Source organism: Panulirus ornatus, chromosome 17 (assembly GCF_036320965.1).
Source record: "Panulirus ornatus isolate Po-2019 chromosome 17, ASM3632096v1, whole genome shotgun sequence".
NCBI classification, from domain to species: domain Eukaryota; kingdom Metazoa; phylum Arthropoda; class Malacostraca; order Decapoda; family Palinuridae; genus Panulirus; species Panulirus ornatus.
In genome coordinates this window covers 25877759-25890785 of record NC_092240.1, presented here as the reverse complement: position 1 = coordinate 25890785, position 13027 = coordinate 25877759, and the positions used below count along the sequence as shown (strand labels likewise).

Genomic DNA, 13027 nt, shown 5'->3' with positions numbered 1-13027 from the left:
CTAATTTGAGCACTCCCCTTTGCCTTTGTACAATGGCACTATGCACGCATTCCGCCAATCCTCAGGCACCTCACCATGAATCATACATACATTAAATAACCTTACCAACCAGTCAACAATACAGTCACCCCCTTTTTTAATAAATTCCGCTGCAATACCATCCAAACCTGCTGCCTTGCCGGCTTACATCTTCCGCAAAGCTTTTACTACCTCTGCTCTGTTTACCAAATCATTTTCCCTAACCCTCTCACTTTGCACACCACCTTGACCAAAACACCCTATATCTGCCACTCTATCATCAAACACATTCAACAAACCTTCAAAATACTCACTCCATCTCACATCACCACTACTTGTTCCTATTTGCTCCCTTGTCTTACGCACTTTATTTACCTCCTTCCAGAACATCTTTTTATTCTCCCTAAAATTTAGTGATACTCTCTCACCCCAACTCTCATTTGCCCTCTTTTTCACCTCTTGGACCTTTCTCTTGACCTCCTGTCTCTTTCTTTTATACATCTCCCACTCATTTGCATTTTTTCCCTGCAAAAATCGTCCAAATGCCTCTCTCTTCTCTTTCACTAAATCCTTAATATATGTATTTATTTATTCATTATACTTAATTGCTGTCTTCTGCATCAGCAAGGTAGGGCCAGGAAACAGACGAAGAATGGCCCATCCACTTATATTCATATATATATACATAGACGCCCATACACATACATATACATACCAATATATACATACATACACATGTACATCTTCATGCTTGCCTTCATCCATTCCTGTCACCACCCTACCAATACAAGAAATAGCATCGCTTCCCCTTCTTCAGCAAGGTAGCGCCAGGAAAACAGACAGAAAAAGGCCACATTTGTTCACTCAGTCTCTAGCACCCTATCCACATCCAGGCCCCACAGACCTTTCCATGGTTTACTCTAGATGCTTCACATGCCCTGGTTCAATCCATTGACAGCACATCACCCCTGGTATACCACAATTTGCTCTATTCCTTGCACACCTCTCTCCCTCCTGTATGTTCAGGCCCCGATCACTCAAAATCTTTTTCACACCATCCTTTCACCTCCAATTCGGTCTCCCACTTCGTGTTCTCTCCACCTCTGACACATATATCCTCTTTGTCAATCTTTCCTCACTCATTCTCTCCATATGTCCAAACCATTTCAACACACCCTCTTCTGCTATCTCACCCATACTCTTTATTTCCACACGTCTGTTACCCTTTCATTACTTATTTGATCAAACTATCTCACGCCACATAGTTTCCTCAAACATATCATTTCGAACACTAACCCTCCTCCGTTCAACTCTATGTATAGCCTCTATAGCACATGCCTCACAACCATACAACATTGTTGGAACTACAATTCCTTCAAACATACCCATTTTTGCTCTCCGAGATAACTTTCTTTCCCCCCACACATTCTTCATCACTCCCAGAACCTTCACCCCCTCCCCAACCCTGTGACTCACTTCTGCTTCCATGGTTCCATCAGCTGCTAGGTCCACTCCCAGATATCTAAAACACTTCACTTCCTCCAATTTTCCTCCATTCAAACGTACGACCCAATTAACATGTCCTTCAACTCTAATGAACCTAATAACCTTGCTCTTATTCTCATTTACTCTTTACTTTCTCCTTTCACACACTTTTCCAAACTCGGTCACCATCCTCTGCAGTTTATCTCTCGAATCAGCCATCAGAGCTGTATCATTGGCAAATAACACCTGACACACTTCCAAGGCCCTCTCGTCCCCAACAGACTCCTTTCTCCAAAACTCTTGCATTTACCTTCCTATCCACTCCATCCATATACAGATTAAACAACCTTGGAGACATCACACACTCCTGCCGCAAACCGACATTCACTGGTAACCAGTCACTCTCCGCTCTTCCTACTCATACACATGCCTTACATCTTTGGTAAGAAAATTTTCTCTGCTTCTAACAGCTTACCATCCAAACCATATACTCTTAAAACCTTCCACAAAGCATCTCTATCAACCCTATCATTTGCCTTCTCCATATCCATAAATGCTACATACAAATCCATCTGTTTTTTAAGTACTTCTCACATACATTCTTCAAAGCAAACACCTGATCCACACATCCTCTACCACTTCTGAAACCACACTTCTCTTTCCCAATCTGATGATGTGTACATGCCTTTACTCTCTCAGTAAGTACTTATGCCTCTGTAGTTTGAACACTAACCTTTATCCCCTCTGCCTTTGTACAATGGCTCTATGCATGCATTCTGCCAATCCTTAGGCACTTTACCATGATCCATACATGCATTGAATATCCTTATCAGCCAATCAACAGCAAAATCACCCCCCTTTTTTAATAAATTTCATTGCAGTACCATCCAAACCCACTGCCTTGCTAGCTTTCATCTTCCGCAAAGCTTTCACTATCTCTTCTCCGTTTACCAAACCATTCCCCCTGACCGTCTCACTTTGCACACCACCCCAACCAAAACACCCTATATCTGCCACTCTTTCATTAAACACATTCAACAAACCTTCAAAATACTCTCTCCTCACTTCATCACTACTTGTTATTACCTCTTCACTTGCCCCCTTCACTGATGTTCCCATTTGTTCTCTTGTCTTACGCTCATTATTTACCTCCTTCCAAAATGTCTTTTTATTCTCCCTAAAATTTAATGATACTCTCTCACCCCAACTCTTATTTGCCCTCTTTTTCACCTCTTGCACTTTTCTCTTGACCTCCTGCCACTTTCTTTTATACTTCTCCCAGTCATTTGCACTATTTCCCTGCAAGTAACGTCCAAACCTCTCTCTCTTTCACTAACCTTACTTCTTCATCCCACCACTCTACCCTTTCTAATCTGCCTACCTCCCACCTTTCTCATACCACCAGCTCTGTGTCATAAGTAAAAATCTCATTCCTCAGGCCCTCCAATCCCCAACAGACCACGTACCTACTCCTCTTTCCAACACTCTTGAATTCACCTGCCTTATCAGTCCTACTCTAGAAATTAAAGAGTCATTGTGATATAACACATCCCTGCTGTATACCTACCTTCACCTGAATCCATTCTCCCCCCTCCCTACCTACTTTTACTCAGGCTGTACTCTCTTGTAGCACCTTCCATAGAGCATCTCTGTCAATTCTGTTGTATGCCTTTTCCAGATCCAGAAATGTCTCACACAATCTTTAAAGCAAATGCCTGACCCGCACATCCTCTACCACTCCTGAAACCACAATGTTCTTTCCCACTCTGATGCTCTGTATATGGCATCTTCTCAATCATCACTCTTTCATAAACCTCATCCAGAGCTCTACAACAAACTTATACATCTATAATTCAAGCATCAACCTTTTTCTCCTTGGCTTTATGCAGTAGCACTCTATAGGCATTTTGTCAGTCCTCAGGCACCTCACCATGATCTTCTCATACTGAAAATCCTGACTAACACGGGAACTCCCTTTATTGAGAAATTCAACTGCAATACCATTCATTCCAGCTGTCATAGCAAATTTCATATTACACAAGGCTTTCACCTCCTCTTCTTTTTTCACCAAACTGCTTGCTAGTGAAGGTCCATGCCCTTAGTCTAGAGGTGAGAAATGTGGGTTTTCAAGTAAGATGAACCACTTATTTAATCGATAGAACCTTTTACACATTTAAATATTTATCTTTCCCTTCCCCTTTCACCTCTTTGAAAAACCATTTCTTTACCTGTTACAGTGACATGCAAAAGGAACAGGCTTCAATGAGCAGCAAATGACGTATGCTCCTTGACACAAGATGTTACCTAAAGTTCCCTGTTTAATAGGTTTTAGACTTGGGTGAGTTGCAGAATGGTTACTAGATCTCTGGAGAGGAGCATCTTTAGCCACATATATATTATTGTGGTAAAATCTTGGTGGATAGATCCTATTTGAGGGATAAAATGATGTTTTAACCTCTTGTGAGCAAATGCTATCTCTTTGATACTCAAATACTCTTTTCTTTTCTTTTCTTTTAAACTATTCGCCATTTCCCGCGTTAGCGAGGTAGCGTTAAGAACAGAGGACTGGGCCTTTTTTGGAATATCCTCACCTGGCCCCCTCTGTTCCTTCTTTTGGAAATTAAAAAAAAAAAAAAAAAAAAAAAGATGAGAGGGGAGGATTTCCAGCCCCCCGCTCCCTCCCCTTTTAGTCGCCTTCTATGACACGCAGGGAATACGTGGGAAGTATTCTTAATCCCCTATCCCCAGGGATATCTATACCTAGTATAGATATGGCTTGTATACTTCAAAACCTATTTTTCATCTGTTTTATTGTCATTACATTGTCACTTTCATCCCGAATATTTCATGTAATTCGTATGCTGCCAAAAATTTTCATATGCCATACTGCATCTCCTTTACATAGTGGATGAGCATGTTTTCATATATGTACAGCATTGAAATGGATATGATTTTGCACAATAAAATGTATTATGATATTTTGAAGTAATATGTGATGTTATCTTCAGGTTTTCCAGGGGCAGTATGTTTCATTGAGGGATGCGCTTCTGCCATTAAGGATCATATCGCAGTGGAACTGAATGCAGCATTCATGTATATGTACATGGTATGTTAAGCAACATAAGGAATATAATGAAAGTAACAAGGGAAAAGAGCCTTTAAATGAGATTAAGAATAAGGAATACAGAGGAAAGTATTTTAAGTAAAGAGAATTTTTGAATTAGCATATGGAAAGGTAGTAGTTAAGCCACTCTTTGGGATAAGGAAGTTTAGATACTTTACTGTATTGATATATAATGGTAGTGATACATAAAGTGTAAGGAAAGAAGAAACAGTAGACTGCTTGTAAGATTTGATTTTCATTCTGCTCATTAGTTATATATTGTATAATTCATAAGTTTTGAGTGAGGGATTGTTATTGCAAGGTTATTAGTTTGTACAAAGCCTACTTCAAGTAAAGAAGAATGGTTATATTAAATGATTTTAATAAAGAAAACCTATTTGCTATCTTTTTATTGTTTTTCTATTTTTAGGGTGCACATTTTGCTCAGGATTCTGTGGACCGGCCAGGTATTGCAAACTTCATGTTTGAGGCTGCAACAGAAGAGAGGGGCCATGCAGTCTTAATGCTTAATTACCTCAACACCCGAGGTATCTTCCCAGGCTTTAACCACTATGAGATAAATCTCTCTAACAAGGTTGGTTGCTCATTATCTTACGTACTATTGAAATTTTGTTTCAAAATGCTAGAGGAGTATTTCCTTTAAACATTTTTTTTACATAATTTTACCAAAATATCTTGCTTACCATTTCATCATTCCATACATTTTGTGCTGCCATATGTACCTTTCGTCATTGATTTTCTCATTTTACATGTCTCTCTGATTGCATTGCAACTACAGTAAAAACCTCTTAAATTAAATGCTCTTAATTTGTAGGTTTTTGTCTGTGATTTATCAAAATGTGCATTGTACCCAGAGTTTATATTTCTACTGGCTGGATTTAAGCAAGTATGTCTGATATAACAACTACAGGACCTGCACAAAAAGACCATTTAAAAACTCTGTAACATTGTATGAAGTGGTTCCATTTGCATTTTGTCATATGGCTTGTAACAGGGCTTGGTATTAGTTGGCCATCTTAGCCACGAGTAGGGGGAGGTAATGATTATGCACGCATTTAAATGCATTATCATCATCAAATCTTAACTGTTTGATGACCATCTGCTTTGGCATTGTTGCCTGATTGGCAACATTTTCTATTACAGCTCCTTGAGTGTAATGTACAAGCTAATGTCTATCCATCCTCTCTTATTAGGAGGCAAGTGTGAACATAGTATCATGAGGACTATAAGTAAAAATAATGGAAACAGTAAAGATTTTATCCCTGGGGATTGGGGAGAAAGAATACTTCCCACGTATTCCCTGCGTGTCATAGAAGGCGACTAAAAGGGAAGGGAGCGGGTGGCTGGAAATCCTCCCCTCTCATTTTTTTTTAATTTTCCAAAAGAAGGAACAGAGAAGGGGGCCAGGTGAGGATATTCCCTCAAAGGCCCAGTCCTCTGTTCTTGGCGCTACCTCGCTAATGCGGGAAATGGCGAATAGTATGAAAGAAAAAGAAAAGTAAAGATTAATTACTGTTAATACCCTATAAATACATAGGTGCCAGTATTACAGAAGGGATGTATTCTTGACAGTATTTGTATCATGAATTTCTATATACTCTCATGTTATGAATGAAGATGCATTCATATGGAATTTTTTTGGTCAACAGAAGTAACAAAAACATAATTATAAGTGGATATACGTTTTTAAACATTAGATATAGATTAGATAGCTTTAAAGATTTTTGCACCATAAATAATAGCAGGTACACAACTGTGCATAAGTTTTATTTACTAGAAGTGTTGCCGAGTGATGTGTAATTTGGTAATGGCAGTGGGCATGTGGTGGAATACAGTTATCTTGTAAATCATCATTGTCTTCTTTATCATCACCTTCATCATGTGCTGTAGGCTCTGCCCTGATGATGAGAAAAGCATCTCTAGTTGTTTGCTGTTGCCCATGCATCTTCTCTTTGTATAACTCCTTGTTGCAGTCCATGGCATCATGTAGTGATCATGCAACCTTTAAGCTACATTCTCAGTTGGCATATTAGCACTTAAAATTTCTCCAACTTCTCTCTGAGCAAAAGTTTTTGACATGAATTATTGTCAGTTGAGATGGTATGGATGTTGCCTCTTTAATGATGACCTTTGCTGCTTCAACAATACAAGATTTTCATTTGACATATATTTTCTATGTGAATTCGGCAGTTGCATCACATCTTCCACCACGATGCCTTTAAACCCAGCATGGTTTGCTAGTTCCATAATGCCTTTATCTGCTTATGGAAAGCCTGTAAATTTGGCAATACATTCTGGCCAAATGTTCCTCCAAACATTGTTCATGGTATAAATATTCCCTTCATTCCATGATTCTGCTAAATAATACAAAAGTTCTTTGAACATTTTGAACTGTTGGTTTATCTACTCCATCAGTTGCTTTAATAATTTGCCTAAAAGTTCTCTGTAAATATTAACTCTATAAATCTCACATAACTTCATTCATTGGCTGTTGTGTTCTTAGCGATGTACTCAGAACTTTATCTGCAGGTTCTGCTGATGGAAAGCCTTTAAAGTTGGTGATACATTCTAGCCATATGTTTCTCCAAACATTGTTCATAGCATAAACATTCCCTTCTTTCCTCGACCCTGCTAAATGATATTAAAGTTTTTTTTTAACATTTTGAACTGTTGGCTTATCCTTAACATCAGTTGCTTTAGTCATTTCCCTAAAAGTTCTTTATAACAATAACTAGAAATTTTACTTAACATTTTGCTGTTGTGTTCTTGGGGATGTACTTAGTTCTAACATTATTGGAAGGTTTATGTAAGTACACTGGGAGGCTTGGTGCATTGTCTAAGAGAAGTAATGCTTTGTTGGAAATGTTATACTTAGCACAGTACTTTTCCATGCAGGACTGAAGTTAAACCAGTCTTGAGAAACATTTAGTCATTCAAGCCTTTCTAGATCAGCACCAAATTAATGGTAAGTTAGACTTGGCATAGCCCTTCAGAGCCTTTGGATTTTCAAATCTGTACACTGGGAAGAGCTTTAAACTTAAAAAATCAGCAGCAATAAGCATCCTAGATATACTATCAGATAATATACGGTGCCTTGAAGCCTGATGCAGACTTCTTTTCCTTTGTATTTATACTTTATTGATATTGTATACTTGCTCTGGTATGCAACCTCATTTGATAAAATTATTCAATTCATTTGAATAGTTCCTTACGATTTCAACATCTTAACTGTTAGTTTTACCACTTTGTTTAATATTGTGTAAGTAATGTCCTAAACCTTTCAAACCAACCTTACCTTGGAGGGTTTTTCTTGTGAACATCCACTACCACCTCATTTTTCATATATCTTTCTCTCTACATCTTTGATGCCTGTTCCCTCCAGAAACTCCCTCAAATGGGTGGCCACAACAATAGAGTTTCCTTAACTAGTGAACTTCAGTGCTACTTCTTATCCTTTTGTGCCTCACCCTCAACAAGCCTCTGGCAGAGTGCAACAATAGTGCAGTGTTTGCAGAAGCTCCTACCTAATGTTCCTACTGACTGCTTTTCCCTAATGCTCGTGCCTAATGTTTGTACTTACTACTCCTACCTATTGCTAATGCCTAAATCTTCCATCCTACTACTTCTATTTAATGCCCTTACCATATTGCCAAAAAGCAGGGCTAGTGCATGTTATTCACCATAGGAAAATCTAGAGTTACAAAGAATGAGCTGTGTGAATAAAGTGTTGTCAAGTCGTATGTTTGACAAAGAGAGATTTTATGTATGGACAGAATGGAGAATCTTTCAACAAATCATCATATAAGCTCGTGGACTTAGTTTGAATAACCATTATAGTTAAAGGCATATTACAAGTTTGAATAACCATGATAGTTAATGATATATTACATTAGGTTTGGTCTTTGATCCATATACTTAGGAGTCTTTTTATATTCAATAGCACTTCACTTCAGTGAAAAAGGAGAATTCGAGTACTTGACAGTGTTGCAACTTGAGCACTTAACTTGATTTTCTCTCTGTTATGATGTATTGTGCCCACTAAACTTAGCAAGCCCCAGAGTTTTAGCAATTGTGCTAAATTTTTCTCCAACATCAAACCTTTGTAAAACATTTTTTTTTCTATCCAGTGTAATTTCTTTATTTGCACTAATTGCACTTGAACTTGATGGCCTCTTTGCAGACATTTTGAATGGAATTACACCAAATAGTGTGGAAAAATCTTGGATGAACAACTGTTTGACATGAAGGTAGACCATAACTGACACACTCAAGCCTGCTGCCTACATCATTAATGCACATGCATGTGCCTGCAAATGTGATTTAAATTTCTAAAAGGATTACTATTTTGGCTGACTTTTTTGTTTTTACTTTGTTTGAAAAATATTAATGTATTGCTTAAATTTTTGTAAGGGTGAATTTACATTCCACATTTCAAATTTAATTGTTGTGATCTGCAGTTTTCATTGGGGCAAATTGGGTACATGCACATCCATTTGCAATTGTTATAGCTATAATGCAGACACTTCACCATATTGTGGATGAGGCCCCTTTCATGATAAGAGAGAACTTTTGAAATGTGAATCACATAAGAAGCTACCAGAAAGTCAGTGCTGATGTTTGAGATCTTGTCATGTGTTGGTGGTTTGGCTATTCTGATTGCCCTCCATAAGTTCTCATAACCTTAGCTGAGTTATTTAGGTTGCTTTTCTTCTGTTTCATGCTCTGTGTATAATGAGAGCATTTTCTCCTTCTCCATAGTGGATTTCTAATCCTCTTGGTTACCTAGGCAGACAGTGAAGTAGAGTGGACCAAAGCACTATGAATTTTCTCTGCAATCTTTATGTTGTGAATTAGATTCACTGTTGTTGTAAGCACACCCACGCAAAGACAGTTGCCCATCAGCATCATGTCATAACATTTTTAGCTTCAGTTCTGATGTCAGAGAGGTTCTAATCTGTCAACTGCTGGTTCTGAGTTAGATGTTGCTGGACACAGAATGGGTTGCAGGAAAATTACATTAGCATCAATTCCCCAAATACCTCCTATTCCTTGCCTACTCCCTTAACTTCATTTATTCTCACCTTTTGCTGTTCTACACTCAATCTCTCCCAGTATTTCTTCAGATAAGTCTCTTTTCCAAGCTCACTTACTCTCACCCCTCTCTTCTCACCCATAATGCTTCCTCTTTTCCCAAAAACCTCAAAAAATCTTTACAAGGTAGAGATCAGACATCTCATCAGCTGCCCCTTTCAGCATAATCACATCCAGAGGTCTCTTTTTCATGCCTATCAGTTCATATGTAATCCAATAATACCTGCTGAACATCTTTCTTATTTGTAAATGTGTACTTATATATTTTTTTCATAGATATTCTCCACTTCCCGCATTAGCAAAGTAGCATTAAGAACTGAGGTTTGAGAGGGAAAATTCCTCACTTGGCCCCCTTTTCTGTTCCTTCTTTTGCAGAGTAAATCAGGAAGGGAGGATTTCCAACCCCCTGCTTTCACCCCTTTTAGTCGCCTTCTACAACACGCAGGGCATACACATTGGCAGTATTTTTTCTCCCCTATCCCCAGGGATAATATTTGTATATATCCTGCTTTTTAAACCATGCATTCCCAATCACCATTCCTTTTTCATTACAACTCTACAAGCTTTTCACTACTTCTATTCACTTACTGAATATCCCATGTCCCCTAGATATACTCTCAACTGTCACATTACTTTTTTTTTTTTTTTTGCTTTGTCGCTGTCTCCTGCGTTTGCGAGGTAGCGCAAGGAAACAGAGGAAAGAAATGGTCCAACCCACCCCCATACACATGTATATACATACACTTCCACACACGCAAGTATACATACCTACACAGCTTTCCATGGTTTACCCCAGACGCTTCACATGCCCTGATTCAATCCACTGACAGCACGTCAACCCCGGTATACCACATCAATCCAATTCACTCTATTCCTTGCCCTCCTTTCACCCTCCTGCATGTTCAGGCCCCGATCACACAAAATCTTTTTCACTCCCATCTTTCCACCTCCAATTTGGTCTCCCACTTCTCCTCGTTCCCTCCACCTCCGACACATATATCCTCTTGGTCAATCTTTCCTCACTCATTCTCTCCATGTGCCCAAACCATTTCAAAACACCCTCTTCTGCTTTCTCAACCACACTCTTTTTATTTCCACACATCTCTCTTACCCTTACGTTACTTACTCGATCAAACCACCTCACACCACACATTGTCCTCAAACATCTCATTTCCAGCACATCCACCCTCCTGCGCACAACTCTATCCATAGCCCACGCCTCGCAACCATACCACATTGTTGGAACCACTATTCCTTCAAACATACCCATTTTTGCTTTCCGAGATAATGTTCTCGACTTCCACACATTCTTCAAGGCTCCCAGGATTTTCGCCCCCTCATCCACCCTATGATCCACTTCCGCTTCCATGGTTCCATCCGCTGCCAGATCCACTCCCAGATATCTAAAACACTTTACTTCCTCCAGTTTTCTCCATTCAAACTTACCTCCCAATTGACGAGACCCTCAACCCTACTGTACCTAATAACCTTGCTCTTATTCACATTTACTGTCAACTTTCTTCTTTCACACACTTTACCAAACTCAGTCACCAGCTTCTGCAGTTTCTCACATGAATCAGCCACCAGCGCTGTATCATCAGCAAACAACTGACTCACTTCCCAAGCACTCTCATCCACAACAGACTTCATACTTGCCCCTCTTTCCAAAACTCTTGCATTCACCTCCCTAACAACCCCATCCATAAACAAATTAAACAACCATGGAGACATCACACACCCCTGCCACAAACCTACATTCACTGAGAACCAATCACTCTCCTCTCTTCCTACACGTACACATGCCTTACATCCTCGATAAAAACTTTTCACTGCTTCTAACAACTTGCCTCCCACACCATATATTCTTAATACCTTCCACAGAGCATCTCTATCAACTCTATCATATGCCTTCTCCAGATCCATAAATGCTACGTACAAATCCATTTGCTTTTCTAAGTATTTCTCACATACATTCTTCAAAGCAAACACCTGATCCACACATCCTCTACCACTTCTGAAACCACACTGCTCTTCCCCAATCTGATGCTCTGTACATGCCTTCACCCTCTCAATCAATACCCTCCCATATAATTTACCAGGAATACTCCACAAACTTATACCTCTGAAATTTGAGCACTCACTCTTATCCCCTTTGCCTTTGTACAATTGCACTATGCACGCATTCCACCAATCCTCAAGCACCTCACCATGAGTCATACATACATTAAATAACCTTACCAACCAGTCAATAATACAGTCACCCCCTTTTTTAATAAATTCCACTGCAATACCATCCAAACCTGCTGCCTTGCCGGCTTTCATCTTCCGCAAAGCTTTTACTACCTCTGCTCTGTTTACCAAATCATTTTCCCTAACCCTCTCACTTTGCACACCACCTCGACCAAAACACCCTATATCTGCCACTCTATCATCAAACACATTCAACAAACCTTCAAAATACTCACTCCATCTCCTCACATCACCACTACTTGTTATCACCTCCCCATTTGCGCCCTTCACTGAAGTTCCCATTTGCTCCCTTGTCTTACGCACTTTATTTACCTCCTTCCAAAACATCTTTTTATTCTCCCTAAAATTTAATGATACTCTCTCACCCCAACTCTCATTTGCCCTCTTTTTCACCTCTTGCACCTTTCTCTTGACCTCCTGTCTCTTTCTTTTATACATCTCCCACTCAATTGCATTTTTTCAACAAAATTATACCTCTGAAATTTGAGCACTCACTCTTATCCCCTTTGCCTTTGTACAATGGCACTATGCACGCATTCTGCCAATCCTCAGGCACCTCACCATGAGTCATACATACATTAAATAACCTTACCAACCAGTCAATAATACAGTCACCCCCCTTTTTTAATAAATTCCACTGTAATACCATGCAAACCTGCTGCCTTGCCGGCTTTCATCTTCCGCATTTAAATCACCCAACATTAATACTGGGTGTCTTGCATCAAAACAGCTGACGCACTCAGATACTCCCTGAACACTTGCCTTTCATGATCTTTTTTTCATGGCCAAGTGCACAAGCACTTATAATCATCCACCTGTGATGATCCTGTTTCATTTTTACCCATATGAGTGTACAGTTCACCTCCTTACACTCTTTCACACTTCCACAACTCCTGCATAAACAGAAGTGTTATTCTGTTTTTTGCTCTTGTCCTTTCACCAGCCACTGACTTTACTCCTCAGACATTTCCAAACCATTCTTCTCCTTTACACTTGAGTTTTTGTACTGTTCAATAACCAGAACATCCAGGTTTCTATCCTCAAACATACTACCTATCT

The 13027-nt window shown here is 39.3% G+C and overlaps 1 protein-coding gene across 2 annotated transcripts in view; it reads left to right on the top strand.

Moving 5' to 3' along the window:
• The window catches only part of LOC139754651 (ferritin heavy chain-like), a 57824-nt gene that overhangs the window by 18164 nt on the left and 26633 nt on the right, over nucleotides 1-13027 (top strand). For both annotated transcript variants that reach the window (XM_071672177.1, XM_071672178.1), the window contains exons 3-4: nucleotides 4512-4609; nucleotides 5037-5201. In XM_071672177.1, the coding sequence (XP_071528278.1) occupies nucleotides 4512-4609; nucleotides 5037-5201 (263 nt within the window). The remainder of the gene's footprint in view (nucleotides 1-4511; nucleotides 4610-5036; nucleotides 5202-13027) is intronic.